The 19,057-nt window shown below is 46.7% G+C and overlaps 1 protein-coding gene across 1 annotated transcript in view; it reads right to left on the bottom strand.

Annotated features, from left to right (window-relative positions):
• The window catches only part of LOC120992447 (phospholipase A2 inhibitor and Ly6/PLAUR domain-containing protein-like), a 41,916-nt gene extending 37,362 nt beyond the window's left edge, over positions 1 to 4,554 (bottom strand). The window contains exons 1-2 of the mRNA XM_040421435.1: positions 4,467 to 4,554; positions 2,679 to 2,801 (exon numbers count right to left, since the gene is read on the bottom strand). Coding sequence (XP_040277369.1) covers positions 2,679 to 2,801; positions 4,467 to 4,518 — 175 coding nt within the window. The 5' untranslated portion in view covers positions 4,519 to 4,554. The remainder of the gene's footprint in view (positions 1 to 2,678; positions 2,802 to 4,466) is intronic.
• Positions 4,555 to 19,057: the final 14,503 nt, after the last annotated feature.

A 19,057-nucleotide genomic window follows, 5' to 3' on the forward strand; every position in this document is an offset into this window, starting at 1 on the left:
GTGGGCATGTATGGCTGCCAATGGAACTGGTTCTCTTGTATTTATTGATGATGTGGCTGCTGACAAAAGCAGCAGGATGAATTCTAAAGTTTCGGGCAATATTATCTGCTCATATTCAGCCAAATGCTTCAGAACTCATTGGATGGCGCTTCACAGTGCAGATGGACAATGACCCAAAGCATACTTCAAAAGCAACCAAAGACTTTTTTAAGGGAAAGAAGTGGAATGTTATGCAATGTCCAAGTCAATCACCTGACTTAAATCCGATTGAGCATGCATTTCACTTTCTGAAGACAAAACTAAAGGGAAAATGCGCCAAGAACAAGCAGGAACTGAAGACAGTTGCAGTAGAGGCCTGGCAGAGCATCACCAGGGATGAAACCCAGCGTCTGGTGATGTCTATGCGTTCCAGACTTCAGGCTGTAATTGACGCAAAGGATTTGCAACCAAATATTGAAAAGTGAAAGTTTGATTTATGATTATTATTCTGCCCCATAACTTTTGGTCCCTTAACAAGTGGGAGGCACATATGCAAACTGTTGTAATTCCTGCACCGTTCACCTGATTTGGATGTAAATACCCTCAAATTATAGCTGACAGTCTGCAGTTAAAGCACATCTTGTTTGTTACATTTCAAATCCATTGTGATGGTGTATAGAGCCAAAAATGTTAGAGTTGTGTCGTGTCCCAATATTTATGGACCTGACTGTAGATGGTACTACAGACCATATAGAATATCCAAGATTTATGAGAATACATCCAGTATGTGCCGGAGAGGATGCAACCAGACAGGCACTCTCACCCACATATTCTGGGAATGCCTACTCATATATTACTTCTGGCAAGAAATCAACAACCTAATCCTAACTGTGATAGGAGTGAAACTCCCTTTCAGACCAGAAATATTTCTTTTAAGATTAAATTTATCTAGACAATCTATCTCCCTCTCAAAAAACTGTACTTTGTCTTATACTTACAGCTTCCCTCCAGAGTATCGCACAACACTGGATATCCACACTCACCCCTCCCATTTCACGGATAATCAGGAAAGTAAATATTAACTGCAGATTCTAAGAAATGATAGCAAACAGTAATAACATATCGGCCAAATACTATAAAACTTGGGCGCCATGGCGGTCTACAGTCTATGCCACTCTACTAGATCCATAAGATCAACCAAACTAAAACTCCAACTTCTATCGATATAGGTGGAACTATAACCCTGTTCTTTTCTTTTTTTATGATATATATATATATATATTTTTTTTTTGGGAATTGTATCATTCCTCATACATAACAAACCCTATTTGAGGAAGGAAACTGTTAACAATCTTGATAATGCGTCTTTACTATAATAATAATATCCAGTTGGCTGTTTGTCTCATGCTGTAAAGACAAACATATAGTTTCTCCCACCTGCAATGCTTAGCAGGTGGAACTGCATTTTATTGTCCTCTATTATCTTTTATTGATACTAAACCAATAAAAACTATTGAAACAGGAAGTACCAGTCACACAGCTAGAAAAACAGTTAACCCTTAAATAAAGGCCAATTAAAAAAAAAGATTTTTAGCCAAAATTGAGTAACATGCAATAATTAAAAAAAATTGCCTCCGAAGGTATACATATCCTTTAAGATGCGCCAAATTGTCCTGGAATTGTAACCAAATTTTGGCGCACATTAAGTTAACCAGACAATGGTGTAAAATTATATAAAATAGCCACTGTGATAAATTTGGACTCTAGTGTAAGTTTACACTTTTCCAAAAATACTATTAAACAGGATTATTAGATATACCCAAAGACCATTGATCAGGGAGATTAAAAACTCAGTGGATGGTTTTTCAGTGAGTGCAGAAATTCTTAACATTTTCTGTAACACCATATATTTCAAACTTTATGATCCTCGCATTTACTATAAATATACAGGGAAGGAAAACAGAACATGAGTTTTCTTTACTTATTGTAATAGATACTGTCAGTCTTAGGCTACTTTCACATTGCTGTTTTGGCTTTCTGTTTGTGAGATCCGTTCAGCGCTCTCACAATCGGTCTAAAACGGATCAGTTTTGTCCTAATGCAATCTGAATGGAAAAGGATCCGCTCAGAATGCAGCAGTTTGCCTCCGTTCCATCTCCATTCCGCTTTGGTGTCCGTCTGACGAAACTGAGCAAAACTGATCTGTCCTGAAACACAATGTAAGTCAAGGGGGACGGATCCGTTTTCTATGACACAATAGAAAACGGATCCGTCCTCCATTGACTTTCAATGGTGTTCAAGACGGATCCGTCTATGTTAAAGATAATACAAACGGATCCATTCTGAACGGATGCAGGCGGTTGTATTTTCTGAACAGATCCATCTTTTATGTCCAGCATGGGAATGCAACCAAATGGAATTTAATGCATTGTGGCACATTCCGTTCCGTTCGGGTCAGTTTTGTCCCCATTGACAATGAATAGAGACAAAACGGAAGCGTTTTTCTCCGGCATTGAGATCCTATGACGGATTTCAATACCGGAAAGGAAAACGCTGAAGTGAAAGTAGCCTTATTCTGCAAAAGAAAATAAATAGACAAAAATAAAGAAATAAAGAAATCCAATAACAATAGAACAGGATGGAGACCAAAAGAAACTGAAAGGCAACAGCAGATTGTAGGTTATTATTCCTTGACTCACCTTGTACAGTTTCTATGAAGGTGGATCCACATAAAAAGCCATTTGCACAAGAAACTTTATTGCCAGAGCATGTAGTGGTGGATGGCTCATTAGTAACACATTCTGTGCATGAGAGCGCGCAAGCTGAAAATATATACATTATTTTTTATTGGAAACCAAAATTGTAAGTGGGATGGGTCAAAACAAGTGCAAAATGCCCTAAAATGGCACCGTGCTAATGGGATTGCCTAAGGGTGGGTTCACACTACCGTTACGCCATTCCGTTATAGGTTCCGTTTATAACGAAATGGCCAGACAGAATGCAAAACAGAAGCCTTTAAGAGGCATTCCGTTTTTCTCCATCCTAATAGAAGTCTGTGGGCAATCATAACGGATCCGTCTGGTTTCCGTTATGCATGATGTTGACAGGACTTTTTTTTCCGTCCTGCATAACGGAAACCAGGTGGATCCGTTATGATTGCCAATAGACTTCTATTAGGACGGAGCAAAACGGAATGCCTCTTAAAGACTTCTATTTTGCATTCCGTCTGGCCATTTAGTTATATACGGAACCTATAACGGAATGGCGTAACGGTAGTGTGAACCCACCCTGACTTGTACAGAAATATAATATTCAGCAACTGATAAATCTCTACACCCAGGCCCCATAGAAATGAATGGGTCATAGAAATGAATGGGTCTGCTTGAAAATCGCAAGCATCCGCAAGCGATGATAGGGATGAGCAACCTCGGACCCCATTAAAGTCTAATCACTGTATTATTTTCCCTTATAACATGGTTATAAGGGAAAATAATAGCATTCTTAATACAGAATGCTTAGTAAAATGTGCCTTGAGGGGTTAAAAAAATAAATAAAAATAACACACCTCATTCAATTGATCACGCAGCTGCCATTGTCTTCTTTCTTCTTCTTTCTTCGACTTTCAGGACCTGCAAAAGGACCTTTGATGACGTCATTGCGCTCACCTGACGTCAGCGCAGGTCTTACTGAATGAAGATAGAAGATCCTTCTACAGTATCTTCATTCAGCAGGACCTGCACTGATGTCAGGTGAGCGCGATTACATCATCAAAGGTGCTTTTGCCGGTCCTGAAAGAAGAAGAAAGAAGACGATGCCGGCTGTGCGAACAAGATATTATTATTATTATTTTTTTTAACCCCTCAAGGCACATTTTAGTAAGCATTCTGTATTAAGAATGCTATTATTTTCCCTTAAAACCATGTTATAAGGAAAATAATAAAATCTACACAACACCGATCCCAAACCTGAACTTCAGTGAAAAAGTCAGGGTTTGGGTAGTGGATACCACAATCACTCGCAATGCATTGCACTCGCGTGGAAAAAACTGAACAACGCAACGCAATCACAGTCAAAACTGACTGAAATTGCGTGCGCACTCCTGCTGGTTTACCGCAATGCACACGCGACGCATCCGGAAAAAATCCGGGACGCTCGTGTGAAAGGGGCCTAAGGGTTCTTACACACATGAATTTTCCACTGGCAAAAAGTCAGAATTAGATTTTATTTGGTTATGAATTTGAGTTAACTCACAATCTATGGTTTTACCTAGGACTGCAAATAAACCGTCTACTGTATCATCACAAAGAACGTTATCGCAGTGCAAAAAAGACAAGCTACTTGACAAATTTACCTCTGCTACATCTGTATGCTTTCTATGTCCTGTATTGCTACTAAGGAAATCCTGAAAACATGATGGCTAGTTGGGCACTGAGGACTGGAGATGAGGAACACTGCTCTGGAGTGATCCCACAGTTTTCAAAATGTACCTGTTGCTACAAGAGCTGAGAAGACGGTGAGAATTCCAAGGATGGACGTCATGGTGGTCTTCTCTGGAACGGTCGCAGCTGGTGATGTGCAGACTTGGATAGGATACAATAATGTATAAAGTTTTACAATGGGCGGGGAAGATCGTCATTTCAAGGAAAGAGCAGTCAGCTCAGGAAAAGTAAATCAGATCAAAGTTAATGAATAATCATCAAGGTCGTAGATATAGGGGGTGTAGAGGTAGCAGTCACTAATGGCCCAGGAGCCTGAGGGGCCCAAAGACCCTTGTGCCACATAAGAAGACACCAGTATTATAGAAAATGCATGCTGGTCAAGTTACATCTCTGGCTGGAGGGAATAAGTTAGGTCAAGAATTTGGCATGAGGGGGGTGAAGTTTTAATTTTTGCCTCAGGCAGCACGAAGGCTACGTGCTCCCCTGCCACTGGCCGCAAAGCACTGAGGGAAGGGGGGACCAAGATGAACTCTTGCACCAGGGCCCATGAGCTTTTAGCTACACCCCTAATAATTACGTACATGTACAATCTTTGCATTAAAGGAATTGTCCCACTTCGGCAAGTGGCTTTTATCATGTAGAGAAAGTTAATTCAAGACACTTACTAATATATTGCTATTATCCATATTGCTTCCTTTGGTGGCTGGACTCTATCACGTTATACACTGCTTGTTTCCATGGTTACAACCACTAGCGTAACTATAGAGGTCGCAGCGGTCGCAGTTGTGACCAGACCCCTAAGCCAGGGAGGCCAAGAGGGGCCCCCTTGCTAGTAGTACTGTACTTTTCCCTTTATAAGATGCAGTGCATCTTATATAGGAAATGCTAGTGAGGTCTGGAGAGGTCTCACTGGGGGTCTGGAGTGGTCTAATGCGGAGGTCTGGAGGTCTGACTGGGGGGTCTGGAGGTATGACTGGGGGTCTGAAGTCTGACTGAGGGTCTGGTTTGGTCTAATGGTGGGGTCTGGGGGTCTGACTGAGGGTCTGGTTTGGTCTATTGTGGGGTCTGGAGGTCTGACTGGGGAGCCTGGAAGTATGACTGGGGGGTCTAGAGGTCTAATGGGGGGTCTGGAGGTCTGGTCTGAGGTGTAATGGGGCTCTGAGGTCTGATATGGGGGTTTGGAGGTCTGATATAGGGGTCTTATCTGAGATCTGATATTAGGTCGGGGACTTACATGGAGGTCTAATGGGGGTCTGATCTGAGATCTAAAACTGGGGTCTTATATGGCGTTTTGTTCTGTTATGTATGACGAAAAAAATCCGGTCAACAGAAAATTCTGTTATATTCCATTATAAGGCCTCATGCACATGGCCGTTGCTGGCCATGGCCCGTATTGCGGCCCACTCACACCAGGTCTGCAATATGCAGGCTCCTGCGGTGTGCTCACCGGACCCACTCACTTTTTTTGCAGTGCGGACGTATAACGTACCCATTCAAGTTGAATGGATCTGGATCCGTCGCTGCAGCCGCACGGATAGTGCCCGTGCATTAGGGAAATTGCGATCCCCAATGCACGGAACGGCCGAGCAATGGCCGCGTGCATGAGGCCTAACCCTGTTATAACGGAACAGTATAATGGAATTACTAACACTGATGTGAACCCGCCCTAATGGGAGTAAAAATGTCAGCTAAATAAAGAAATAAATAAATATTCAAGCCATCCCTTTTCCCAATTTTACATATAAATATAAACAATATAATAATATTTATTTATATAGCGCCACCATATACCGCAGCGCTTTACAAATTCATAGGGTTTATGTACAAAACAAAAGTAACTGGCTAATATACAACTGAAACACTAGGAGTCAGGTCCCTGCTCGCAAGAGCTTACAATTAGAGTTGAGCGGACACCTGGATGTTCAGGTTCGACGGGTTCGGCCAAACTTCACAAAAAAGTTCGAGTTCGGTACCCAAACTTGACCACGAACCCAAACCCCATTGAAGTCAATGGGGGCCCGAACTTTTGAGCACTAAAATGGCTCTAAAAAAAGTAATGGAAAGGGCTAGAGGGCTGCAAAAGGCAGCAAAATGTGGTTAAGAGCATGGCAAGTGCTCTGCAAACAAATGTGGATAGGGAAATGAATTCAAATAACATAAAATTGGTAAAAAAAATATATATATATCTTGATCTAGGAGGAGGAGGTCCATATGGAGTAGGAGGTTGAGGAGGCGGTGGATGTGGCGGTGGAGGAGGTAGCCAACACTGTTTTTTTGCTTTGATTTTTATTTTATTTTATTTTTATTTATTTTTTGTTTACATTTGGGTCGACCCCAAAACATTGGGAAATATAACCTGTGATAATCCCCTCCAGTCATGCTAAACAAACGTTCAGACAATACACTGGCTGAAGGGCAGGCCAGCACCTCCAAGGGGTAAAGGGCAAGCTCAGGCCATGTGCCCAATTTGGAGACCCAGAAGTTGAAGGGGGCAGACCCATCAGTCAGTACGTGTAGGCGTGTGCACACATACTGCTCAACCATGTTGCACGTTCCCGTGACGTCCATGATCCAATTGGATATCTTCTCAATCAACTTTCGATGTTCTTTTATGCGCCTACCATGGTGATCACTGGTAACGGGGAATCAGGGTTCCATGCCGGAGAGGGAGCGTGAGAAAGAGAGACCACATCCAAGGGAGGTCAATGGATGAAATGAAATGTGATCGAGTGGAAATGTGGGGTAAGTTATCAAAGCGGAAGGATCGAATGAAAGGAGGGGGCACACGGCAATTACCCACTCCCGACTCGGGAGGTAGTGATGACAAATATCAATACAGGACTCTTAAGATGCCTGTTATTGGAATGATTAATTAAAAATTACATGGAATGTCACTGGGGTATTTTGGATTAGGAAACGTTATACAGGAGAGGCCCTGCTGCCGCTTTGTTGACTCTAGATAACTTCTGCCTGATAGCACGTCCCTGTGACGTCCACCATCCAATTGGATATTTTCTCTATCAAATTTCGATGTTCTTTTATGCGCCTACCATGGTGATCATGGGTAACAGGGAATCAGAGTTCCAGGCCGGAGAGGGAGCCTGAGAAAGGGATACCACATCCAAGGGATGTCAATGGCTGAAATGTAATTGAGCAGAAATGTGGGACAAGTTGTTAAAGCGGAAGGATCGAATGAAAGGAGGTGGCGCGCCTCAATTAAAGACGAATTTTAGAAATTTAAGTCCCTGTCAACTATGCAGAGCAGGGATTTATTCACGGCAAAACTGGGTTCATGTCACACCCACCAATTGAACAGTCGATTTTACAAAAATGAGTTCCCTGTCACCTATGCAGAGCAGGGGTTTGTATACGGCAAAAATGGTAAAATGTCACCTGAGAATGTAACAGACGATTTTTTGAAATTTAGGTCCCTGTCACCTATGCAGAGCAGGGGTTTGTATACGGCAAAAATGGTAAAATGTCACCCAAGAATGTAACAGACGCTTTTGCGCCCTGCTCCCTCTTTTGCTGTGCTGGTGCCTCTGTGCGACCACCACCTCTTCCTCCAAACTACACAGGTCACTCGCATTACCTTGATTCCATGTGGGGTCTAGTACCTCATCATCCTCCACATCATCTTCCACCCACTCTTTACCCCTGCCCTCCTTGTCGGTCTGCACACTGCAGAAAGCAGCCCCAGTTGGCACCTGTGTTTCGTCATCATCACGTGCTGCGGTGGTCCTCCCATGTCCTCATCCTGAAACATTAGTAGTTCCGCATCGGTGCACTCAATCTCTTCCACTTTGGGGGCAGGGCTATGTGGATGGCCCACAGAAACCCTGCCAGTAGAGTCATCAAAAAGCAGAAGAGACTGCTGCATGACTTGGGGCTCAGACTGCTTGCCTGATTTGCAAGGGGGTGAGTTGAAAGACAGATGGCCATGGGCTGTAGGTGCCAACTCTGATCAGCAGGGGACTGGGTGGGAGACAATGTGAAGGAACTGAAGACACTGTCAGCCACCCAATCTACTATCGCCTGTACTTGTTCTGCCCTCACCATTCGTAGAGCCGCATTAGGCCCGACCAAATAACGCTAAAAGTTCTGTCGCCTACTCGCACCTGAGGAAGGAGTTTCACTTGTGCGTGTAGCTGGCACAGATCGACCACGTCCTCTCCCAGCAACAGGAGCTCCACCAGCAGCACCACGACCAGGGCCACGTCCCTTATTTGACGCTCTCCTCATTCTTTGCATTCACCAACCAAACTAAAGGATGGTTTATGTCGGGCGACAATGTAACCGCCAAAAGTCAACAATTAAGTTCACTGACAGTAAGGCAGTGCCGGTGTCATAAAGAGGAAAAATGTCTTGAGGTCACACAACAGTGTGACAGGCGAATTTAATACAATTACTTCACAGTCACAAAAAATTTGAATTTGTCAACCAACAATGCAACTGCAGTATAGACAGAGCCGGACTGGGGGCGCAGCCTTGGGGGGAGGCGACCATGACGGGGGGCTGGTTTGAGGGAGCCCCTGGGGAGGGATTGGTTAGTTTAAGTTATGGGGGCGGTGGAGCGAGGGGTTAAATAGGTGAGGGCCCGGGATGAAGGAGGCCATTTTGTGGAGAAAACGGAGCTGTATACACCTACACTCCCTTGCGGTCACTTACATTCATCATGGACGTAGAGTCACTTCTGTCGGATCTCAGGTCGGCTGCTCAGAGGGGCGGCTGAGGCTCCCGCTTCGCCTCAGCCACGGGCATCCCGGCCGCGGCGGGCCCGGCCGCCGGCGCGCCTCAGCCCAGATATGGCCTCCCCTCGGGCTCAGCGCCGCAGACGGAGCCCTGCTTTTCAGGACCCTTCACGCCTGCAGGCGCCGGGTGCAGCTCCTTCCCGGGCGCCCAGACGTGGAAGGAATCCAGCCAGTAGGCGGAGCCCTCGGTCAGGCCTCGGCAGGCCTCATCAGCAGCGCAGCAGCGCCACCTTGTGGTCGGGACCGGGAACGGCGGGCTCTCTCCAGGATCCTGATGTGGATGAGGCCCCTCAGCCAGAGCAGTGTTCCAGAGGGCACGGGCTGCTGCGGACCTTGGCAGCAGGCCCTCGTCGGCCAGGCAAGTCGAGGAGGAAGGTGTCGCCGGGCAAGTCGTTTCCAGGGAGGATCCGGAAGATCACGTCCCTGGCCCCAGCCCGGCCAGGGAACATCCGTGGGAGCTCGCTGTGCCAGGACCGTCTCAGAGGACCGAGCGGCGGGAGTCAGGACCTTCGGCTGATGGGGTCACAGCACCCAGGCAGCCAGGTGAGGCACCTTGGGGACCTTTATGTCAGTGTCTGGGGGGGCTGGAGGGTCTCAGTCGGATTTGAGTAAGGGACTGGGACAGCTCTTGGGGGGTTTAGTGGGGTTGTTAGCAAATTTGGGGGCGGCAGGGAATCCCGTGTTACCGTTGGGGGGTGGCGTCGGCGGGTCGGTAGCGTCAGGGCCATTGCCGGCGTGGGGGCGGCCGCTGGGGGGCCGCCAGCTTCGAGTACACCCACGGTGGTTTCATGTGGGACTTTGGCGTCCGTTCAGACGCAGGTAGGTGGGTCTGATCAGGAGGATGTAATGCGGTTAGACGATAGGGCTAAGGGGGAAGTTTATGTTTGTTTCGAGGGCCCGTTGGGGGCACAATTGAAGCAGGAGGTTAGGGTGCGCATTTGGAAAGGGGAGTATGTGGATATATTTTCCTTACTCCTTTTGGACAGGTTCAATTTGGATAGGGCGCGAAAGGATGAGGGTAAGAGGGAGGACGAGGAGAAGCGTAGGCACCGACTGATACCGCGGACGTTCCCTAACTGGTTGCAGGCGTTCGCGATATTGGCCAGTGTGATAGGGGAGAAGGTGCCGGAGTGCTGCTCTGCGCTTTTTTGTTACCTGGATGCTATTGGGGAAGCTTACCGGGTGTATGGGGGTATGGCCTGGCTGCGTTACGACGAACAGTTTAGGCAGCGGAAGGCGGTACGCCCTAGCATCAAATGGGACCACAAGGATATCGCTTTGTGGCTCAAAGTGACGGCGCCGGTTCAGTCAGGTCAGCCCTTTCGGAGCGAATCAGGGGCGGGGGGACAATCCGGATTCGCGGCAGCATCTGCGAAGGGGTTGTGTTTTTTATTCAATGAAGAGGGGTGTAAATTTGGAGCCAAGTGCAAATTTAAGCACGAATGTTCCACCTGTGGCGGGTCTCACGGAGCCACGCGCTGCTTTAGAGGGGCAAAACAGAAGGGGGGCGAGAGTTCTGGGAAAGGGGGAGACGCCAGTGCGTCTGGAAGAGATGGACCGGTTTCTCGCTAGATATCCGGATAGGGGGGCTGCGCAATTGTTGCGGGAAGGTTTTTCGGTGGGGTTTAAATTTCTGTTTGTTCCATCGGGGCCCGTGTTGCTTAAGAAGAATTTGCAGTCGGCAAGGGAGCACCCTGATGTGGTGACCAAAAAGTTAGAGAAGGAAGTTAGACTGGGAAGGATGGCTGGCCCGTTTTTGGAACCACCTTTGCAGAACTTGCGTGTGTCGCCTCTGGGGGTGGTCCCAAAGAAGGAGGCGAATACGTTTCGCTTGATTCAACATCTATCCTTTCCTAAGGGATCGTCGGTCAACGATGGTATTGACCCGACGCTGTGCTCGGTAGTCTATAACTCTTTTGATGCGGCAGTGAAGTGGGTTAGGAAGTTTGGGATGGGTGCATTGATGGCGAAAACAGATATTGAGTCAGCATTTATGTTGTTGCCGGTGCACCCAGAGAGCCTGCATTTGTTGGGATGTTTTTGGGAGGGTACGTTTTTTGTTGATCGTTGTTTGCCAATGGGGTGTTCGTTGTCCTGCGCGTATTTTGAGAAGTTCAGCTCTTTTCCAGAATGGGCGGTAGTGGATTCCTCCGGATGTGAATCACTTATTCACTATCTGGACGATTTCTTATGTATTGGCCCCCCGGGATCCAGGGTGTGCTCTTTACTGTTGCGCACGATGGAGGCGTTGTTTGATTCCTTCGGGGTTCCCTTGGCGGCAGGGAAAACGGTGGGGCCGACCACGGAATTGAGCTTCCTAGGCATAGTGATTGACTCAGTGAAGATGGAATGTAGGCTGCCCTTGGACAAGGTTGAGGATTTGAAAATGGAGGTCGACAGGGCGAGGCGACTGCAGAAAATCCAATTGCGGAGCCTACAGTCACTCCTGGGGAAGCTGAATTTCGCCTGAAAGATTATCCCCATGGGTAGGGTATTTAGTAGGCGTTTGGCGGCGGCAACGGCAGGGGTGGCGGCGCCGCACCATTTTATTAGATTGGGGAAAGAGCTTAGGGCGGATTTGCAAGTTTGGGCATCGTTTCTGGAGTGTTAGAATGGCAGAGGTCTGTTTATGGGTGAGGCGGTAGACTCCTTTGATTTTGACCTTTTCTCTGACGCGGCGGGGGGAGGCGGTTTCGGGGTCTATTGTAAGGGGCAGTGGTGTGCGGGGGGTTGGCCTGATACCTGGGTGGAGAGAGGCTGGGTCAAGAATTTAGCGTTGCTGGAATTGTTCCCCATTGTGGTGGCAGTAATGTTATGGGGGGAGGAGTTTAGGAACAAGAAGATTCGTTTCCATTGTGACAACTTGCGGGTGGTGCAAGCGATTAACGGGCTGTCGGCTTCTTCACCGTTGGTGGTGCGTCTATTGCAGAGGCTGGTGCTGGAGTGCTTGTCACTCAATGCTTGGGTGGTAGCAGTGCATGTACCAGGGGTTGATAACTGTATTGCTGATGCTCTCTCTCGTTCACAGTGGGAGCGTTTCCGCCAGCTGGCCCTGGGGGCAGAGGAGCGCCGACTGGACTGCCCGAGTTGCCTGTGGGAACTTCTGGAGACACCGTAGCGGGTCTCATACGGGCTTCACTTGCACCCGGTACGTGGGAGACATACGATAGGGCATGGCAATGCTGGGAGGATTGGAAGACCAGGTTGGCTGTTGTGTCGGATGACTTTGAGATTCCCTTGCTATTGTTCATTGGGCATTGTAGAGAGGAGGGGTGGTCTGTCTCTAGGATTAATAGTTGTGTTTCAGGATTGGCTTTCGGTTTTCGTCTTAGGAATCTGCCGGACGTCACCAAGTCTTTTCTGGTGGTGAGGGCTTTAAAGGGTTGGCGGCGTTCTCAGTCAGGGCAGGATGACCGTAGGCCGGTGTCTTTTGCTTTGCTGTTGAGGTTGGGGGATCAACTAGTCGACGTTTGTGCCTCGCCGTGGGAGTTACGTTTGTTTCGGTTGGCTTTTTTGCTGGCATGTTTTGGGGCCTTGCGTTTGGGCGAGTTGGTTTCTCCATCGGATAAGAGACCGAGTGGTTTGTTTAGGGACGATGTAGACCTTTTTCAGGACAGGGTGGAGTTTCGTATTAGGCGGTCAAAAACTGATGTGGAAGGGAGAGGTCGGAAGGTTGTTTTGTTTGCGGTCCCGGGTTGCGCAATGTGTCCGGTATGTTGCTTAACCACCTCAGCCCCCATAGCTTAAACACCCTGAAAAACCAGGCCACTTTTTACACTTCTGACCTACACTAATTTCACCGTTTATTGCTCGGTCATGCAACTTACCACCCAAATGAATTTTACCTCTTTTTCTTCTCACTAATAGAGCTTTCATTTGGTGGTATTTCATTGCTGCTGACATTTTTACTTTTTTTGTTATTAATCGAAATTTAACGATTTTTTTGCAAAAAAATGACATTTTTCACTTTCAGTTGTAAAATTTTGCAAAACAAACGAGATCCATATATAAATTTTGCTCTAAATTTATTGTTCTACATGTCTTTGATAAAAAAAAAATGTTTGGGTAAAAAAAAAGGTTTGGGTAAAAGTTATAGCGTTTACAAACTATGGTACAAAAATGTGAATTTCCGCTTTTTGAAGCAGCTCTGGCTTTCTGAGCACCTGTCATGTTTCCTGCGGTTCTACAATGCCCAGACAGTACAAACACCCCACAAATGACCCCATTTCGGAAAGTAGACACCCTAAGGTATTCGCTGATGGGCATAGTGAGTTCATAGAACTTTTTATTTTTTGTCACAAGTTAGCGGAAAATGATGATTTATTATTTTTTTTTCTTACAAAGTCTCATATTCCACTAACTTGTGACAAAAAATAAAAACTTCCATGAACTCACTATGCCCATCAGCAAATACCTTGGGGTGTCTTCTTTCCAAAATGGGGTCACTTGTGGGGTAGTTATACTGCCCTGGCATTCTAGGGGCCCAAATGTGTGGTAAGGAGTTTGAAATCAAATTCTGTAAAATATGGTTGGTGAAATCCGAAAGGTGCTCTTTGGAATGTGGGCCCCTTTGCCCACCTAGGCTGTAAAAAAGTGTCACACATCTGGTATCTCCGTATTCAGGAGAAGTTGAAGAATGCGTTTTGGGGTGTCATTTTACATATACCCATGCTGGGTGAGAGAAATATCTTGGCAAAAGACAACTTTGTATAAAAAAATGGGAAAAGTTGTCTTTTGCCAAGATATTTCTCTCACCCAGCATGGGTATATGTAAAATGACACCCCAAAACACATTGCCCAACTTCTCCTGAATACGGAGATACCAGATGTGTGAAACTTTTTTGCAGCCTAGGTGGGCAAAGGGGCACATATTCCAAAGAGCACCTTTCGGATTTCACTGGTCATTTTTTACAGAATTTGATTTCAAACTACTTACCACACATTTGGGCCCCTAGAATGCCAGGGCAGTATAACTACCCCACAAGTGACCCCATTTTGGAAAGAAGACACCCCAAGGTATTCGCTGATGGGCATAGTGAGTTCATGGAAGTTTTTATTTTTTGTCACAAGTTAGTGGAATATGAGACTTTGTAAGAAAAAAAAAAAAAAAAATCATCATTTTCCACTAACTTGTGACAAAAAATAAAAAATTCTAGGAACTCGCCATGCCCCTCACGGAATACCTTGATAGTCTTCTTTCCAAAATGGGGTCACTTGTGGGGTAGTTATACTGCCCTGGCATTCTAGGGGCCCAAATGTGTGGTAAGGAGCTTGAAATCAAATTCTGTAAAAAATGGCCGGTGAAATCCGAAAGGTGCTCTTTGGAATGTGGGCCCCTTTGCCCACCTAGGCTGCAAAAAAGTGCCACACATGTGGTATCTCCGTATTCAGGAGAAGTTGGGCAATGTGTTTTGGGGTGTCATTTTACATATACCCATGCTGGGTGAGAGAAATATCTTGGCAAAAGTCAACTTTGTATAAAAAAATGGGAAAAGTTGTCTTTTGCCAAGATATTTCTCTCACCCAGCATGGGTATATGTAAAATGACACCCCAAAACACATTGCCCAACTTCTCCTGAATACGGAGATACCACATGTGTGGCACTTTTTTGCAGCCTAGGTGGGCAAAGGGGCCCACATTCCAAAGAGCACCTTTCGGATTTCACCGGCCATTTTTTACAGAATTTGATTTCAAACTCCTTACCACACATTTGGGCCCCTAGAATGCCAGGGCAGTATAACTACCCCACAAGTGACCCCATTTTGTAAAGAAGACACCCCAATGTATTCGCTGATGGGCATAGTGAGTTCATGGAAGTTTTTATTTTTTGTCACAAGTTAGTGGAATATGAGACTTTGTAAGAAAAAAAAAAAATCATCATTTTCCACTAACTTGTGACAAAAAATAAAAAATTCTATGAACTCGCCATGCCCCTCACGGAATACCTTGGGGTGTCTTCTTTCCAAAATGGGGTCACTTGTGGGGTAGTTATACTGCCCTGGCATTTTCCAGGGGCCCTAATGTGTGGTAAGTAGGTAAATGACCTGTGAAATCCTAAAGGTGCTCTTTGGAATGTGGGCCCCTTTGCCCACCTAGGCTGCAAAAAAGTGTCACACATGTGGTATCTCCGTATTCAGGAGAAGTTGGGGAATGTGTTTTGGGGTGTCATTTTACATATACCCATGCTGGGTGAGAGAAATATCTTGGCAAAAGACAACTTTTCCCATTTTTTTATACAAAGTTGGCATTTGACCAAGATATTTCTCTCACCCAGCATGGGTATATGTAAAATGACACCCCAAAACACATTCTTCAACTTCTCCTGAGTACGGCGATACCAGATGTGTGACACTTTTTTGCAGCCTAGATGCGCAAAGGTGCCCAAATTCCTTTTAGGGGGGCATTTTTAGACATTTGGATACCAGACTTCTTCTCACGCTTTGGGGCCCCTAAAATGCCAGGGCAGTATAAATACCCCACATGTGACCCCATTTTGGAAAGAAGACACCCCAAGGTATTCAATGAGGGGCATGGCGAGTTCATATAAAAAAAAATTTTTGGCACAAGTTAGCGGAAATTGATATTTTTTTTTTTTCCTCACAAAGTCTCCCTTTCTGCTAACTTGGGACAAAAATTTCAATCTTTCATGGACTCAATATGCCCCTCACGGAATACCTTGGGGTGTCTTCTTTCCGAAATGGGGTCACATGTGGGGTATGTATACTGCCCTGGCATTCTAGGGGCCCTAAAGCGTGAGAAGAAGTCTGGAATATAAATGTCTAAAAAATTTTACGCATTTGGATTCCGTGAGGAGTATGGTGAGTTCATGTGAGATTTTATTTTTTGACACAAGTTAGTGGAATATGAGACTTTGTAAGAAAAAAAAAAATAATTTCCGCTAACTTGGGCCAAAAAAATGTCTGAATGGAGCCTTTTTTTCAATGACAGGTGGGTGATCAATGACAGGGGGGTGATCAATGACAGGGGGGTGATCAGGGAATCTATATGGGGTGATCACCCCCCTGTCATTGATCACCCCCCTGTCATTGATCACCCCCCTATAAGGCTCCATTCAGATGTCCGTATGTGTTTTGCGGATCCGATCCATGTATCAGTGGATCCGTAAAAATCATACGGACATCTAAATGCAGCCTGACAGGGGGGTGATCAATGACAGGGGGGTGATCAATGACAGGGGGTGATCAGGGAGTCTATATGGGGTGATCACCCCCCTGTCATTGATCACCCCCCTATAAGGCTCCATTCAGATGTCCGTATGTGTTTTGCGGATCCGATCCATGTATCAGTGGATCCGTAAAATTCATACGGACGTCTGAATGCAGCCTTACAGGGGGGTGATCAATGACAGGGGGGTGATCAGGGAGTCTATATGGGGTGATCACCTCCGTCATTGATCACTCCCCTGTAAGGCTCCATTCAGACGTCCGTATGTGTTTTGCGGATCCGATCCATGTATCAGTGGATCCGTAAAAATCATACGGACATCTGAATGCAGCCTTACAGGGGGGTGATCAATACAGGGAGGTGATCAGGGAGTCTATATGGGGTGATCACCCCCCTGTAAGGCTCCATTCAGATGTTCGTATGTGTTTTGCGGATCCGATCCATGTATCAGTGGATCTGTAAAAATCATACGGACATCTGAATGCAGCCTTACAGGGGGGTGATCAATGACAGGGGGGTGATCAGGGAGTTTATATAGGGTGATCACCTCCGTCATTGATCACTCCTCTGTAAGGCTCCATTCAGACGTCCGTATGTGTTTTGCGGATCCGATGCATCTATCAGTGGATCCGTAAAATTCATACGGACCTCTGAATGGAGCCTTACAGGGGGTTATCAATGACAGGGGGGTGATCAATGACAGGGGGGTGATCAGGGAGTCTATATGGGGTGATCTGGGGTGATCTGGGGTGATCAGGGGTGAATAAGGGGTTAATAAGTGACGGGGGGGGTGTAGTGTAGTGTAGTGGTGGTTGGTGCTACTTTACTGAGCTACCTGTGTCCTCTGGTGGTCGATCCAAACAAAGGGGACCACCAGAGGACCAGGTAGCAGGTATATTAGACGCTGTTATCATAACAGCGTCTAATATACCTGTTAGGGGTTAAAAAAATCACATCTCCAGCCTGCCAGCGAATGATCGCCGCTGGCAGGCTGGAGATCCACTCTCTTACCTTCCGTTCCTGTGAGCGCGCGCGCCTGTGTGCGCGCGTTCACAGGAAATCTCGCGTCTCGCGAGATGACGCACGGATGCGTCCAGGAGGAATGAATAATCCATCTTCTGGACGCATCCCCGTGCGTTAGTCGGTCGGGAGGTGGTTAAGGGAGTACGGGTTTGCGGTGGTGGGGACGAATTCCCCTCTCTTAGTGCATGCGGACGGGTCTTTCCTTTCCCGTTTCCAGTTCACGGCGGTCTTTAAGCGGTGTCTAGGGCAGTTGGGCTTATCGCTTGGGGGTTACTCTAGCCATTCTTTCAGAATCGGGGCAGCGACGGAGGCGGCCAGACGCGGGTTGGGGCAGGACGTGATCATGCGGATAGGAAGGTGGGAATCGATTCGCTTTAGATCATATATTCGTCTAGATCGGTTGTGATATTGCATTGTATTCTGTCTCATCCCGCACGGTATGCTTTTGTTATTGTTATTTCGTTGCAGGTTCGGACCCAGCGCTAATCTGGATAATGGGTCACTCCTATGTTTTCTGGGGAGCCATCCGGGCAGCGGTTCGGCCGGATGGACAACAGTTGGGGATTGACCGGTCGGTAGCGGTGGTAAGATGGTTGGGGCGTAGGGGAATGGTGTGGGGGGGCGTGTTACCTGAGGTCCACAAGTTTGTTAGGTTGGATAGGGTGCCGGATGTGTTGGTGTTGCACGTGGGGGGCAACGATTTGGGGGTGCGGCCGTTGCGGGAATTGGTGAAGGACGTTAAATTCGACCTACTCCGGTTATGGGCGCTGTTCCCGGGTCTTATTTCCGTTTGGTCGGACATTGTTCCCCGCAAAGTGTGGAGGGGGGCGCGTTCGGTGGAGGGGATAAATAAGGCTAGGATAAAAGCTAACCGGGCCATAGGGCGGTTTATGGCAAGGAATGGTGCAGTGGTAGTACGGCATACCGAACTGGAAAAAGGGGTTGGAGCTTTTTGGCGGTCTGACGGCGTTCACTTGAACGCAGTGGGGATTGACATGTGGTGTCTGGCAATACAGGAAGGCATTGAGACAGCTTTGCGGATGTGGAGGGACGCACAGGCTTAAGGTGTCAACCATGTGCGTTCATGGCGGTGGGAGGTCCTTGAAGTTGGAGAGATTCAGGTGACGAGGATGGGAGTGCTCCACGGTTGGGGCTGGACTCCTATGGCTGGTGGTCGGTTGTGGCGGAATTTGGGCGAGCCGTCAGTGGTGCCTCCGAGCTGGTGCTTAACGGCTGGGGGCAAGTCGGCTCAAAAAAGGATACTGGGAAAATTCTGAGGTTTGGGGCTTCCAGGACCTCCCCCGTGTTACTCAGGTGAATTAAGTTGGTTATATCTTATGGGGATGTTTTTGTGGGAAATAAAAGGTTAATTATTCATGTATATGTTTTCAATAAACGGCTGCTGTGGCCGATATAATCCAACTTGGTGTCCGTGTCTTATTGGGGTTCTGACAGGGCCAGTTTAGAAGGTTAGGGCTTGTGGTAAGTGAGTCAAGGGTTAGTAAGTGACTGATCATGAGGGGCGAGCAGGTAATAACCAATACCCCGTCATGACTGGTTGTATTGGACTGTCACAAATGCAGCAAAGGCCCAAAATGTATTATCTTGCAAATAATGGGTGTTTTTTTAACTGCTTCCCGACCGCCTAACGCAGGATTGCGTTCCGGCGGCGGTCGATT

Source organism: Bufo bufo, chromosome 1 (genome assembly GCF_905171765.1).
Source record: "Bufo bufo chromosome 1, aBufBuf1.1, whole genome shotgun sequence".
NCBI classification, from domain to species: domain Eukaryota; kingdom Metazoa; phylum Chordata; class Amphibia; order Anura; family Bufonidae; genus Bufo; species Bufo bufo.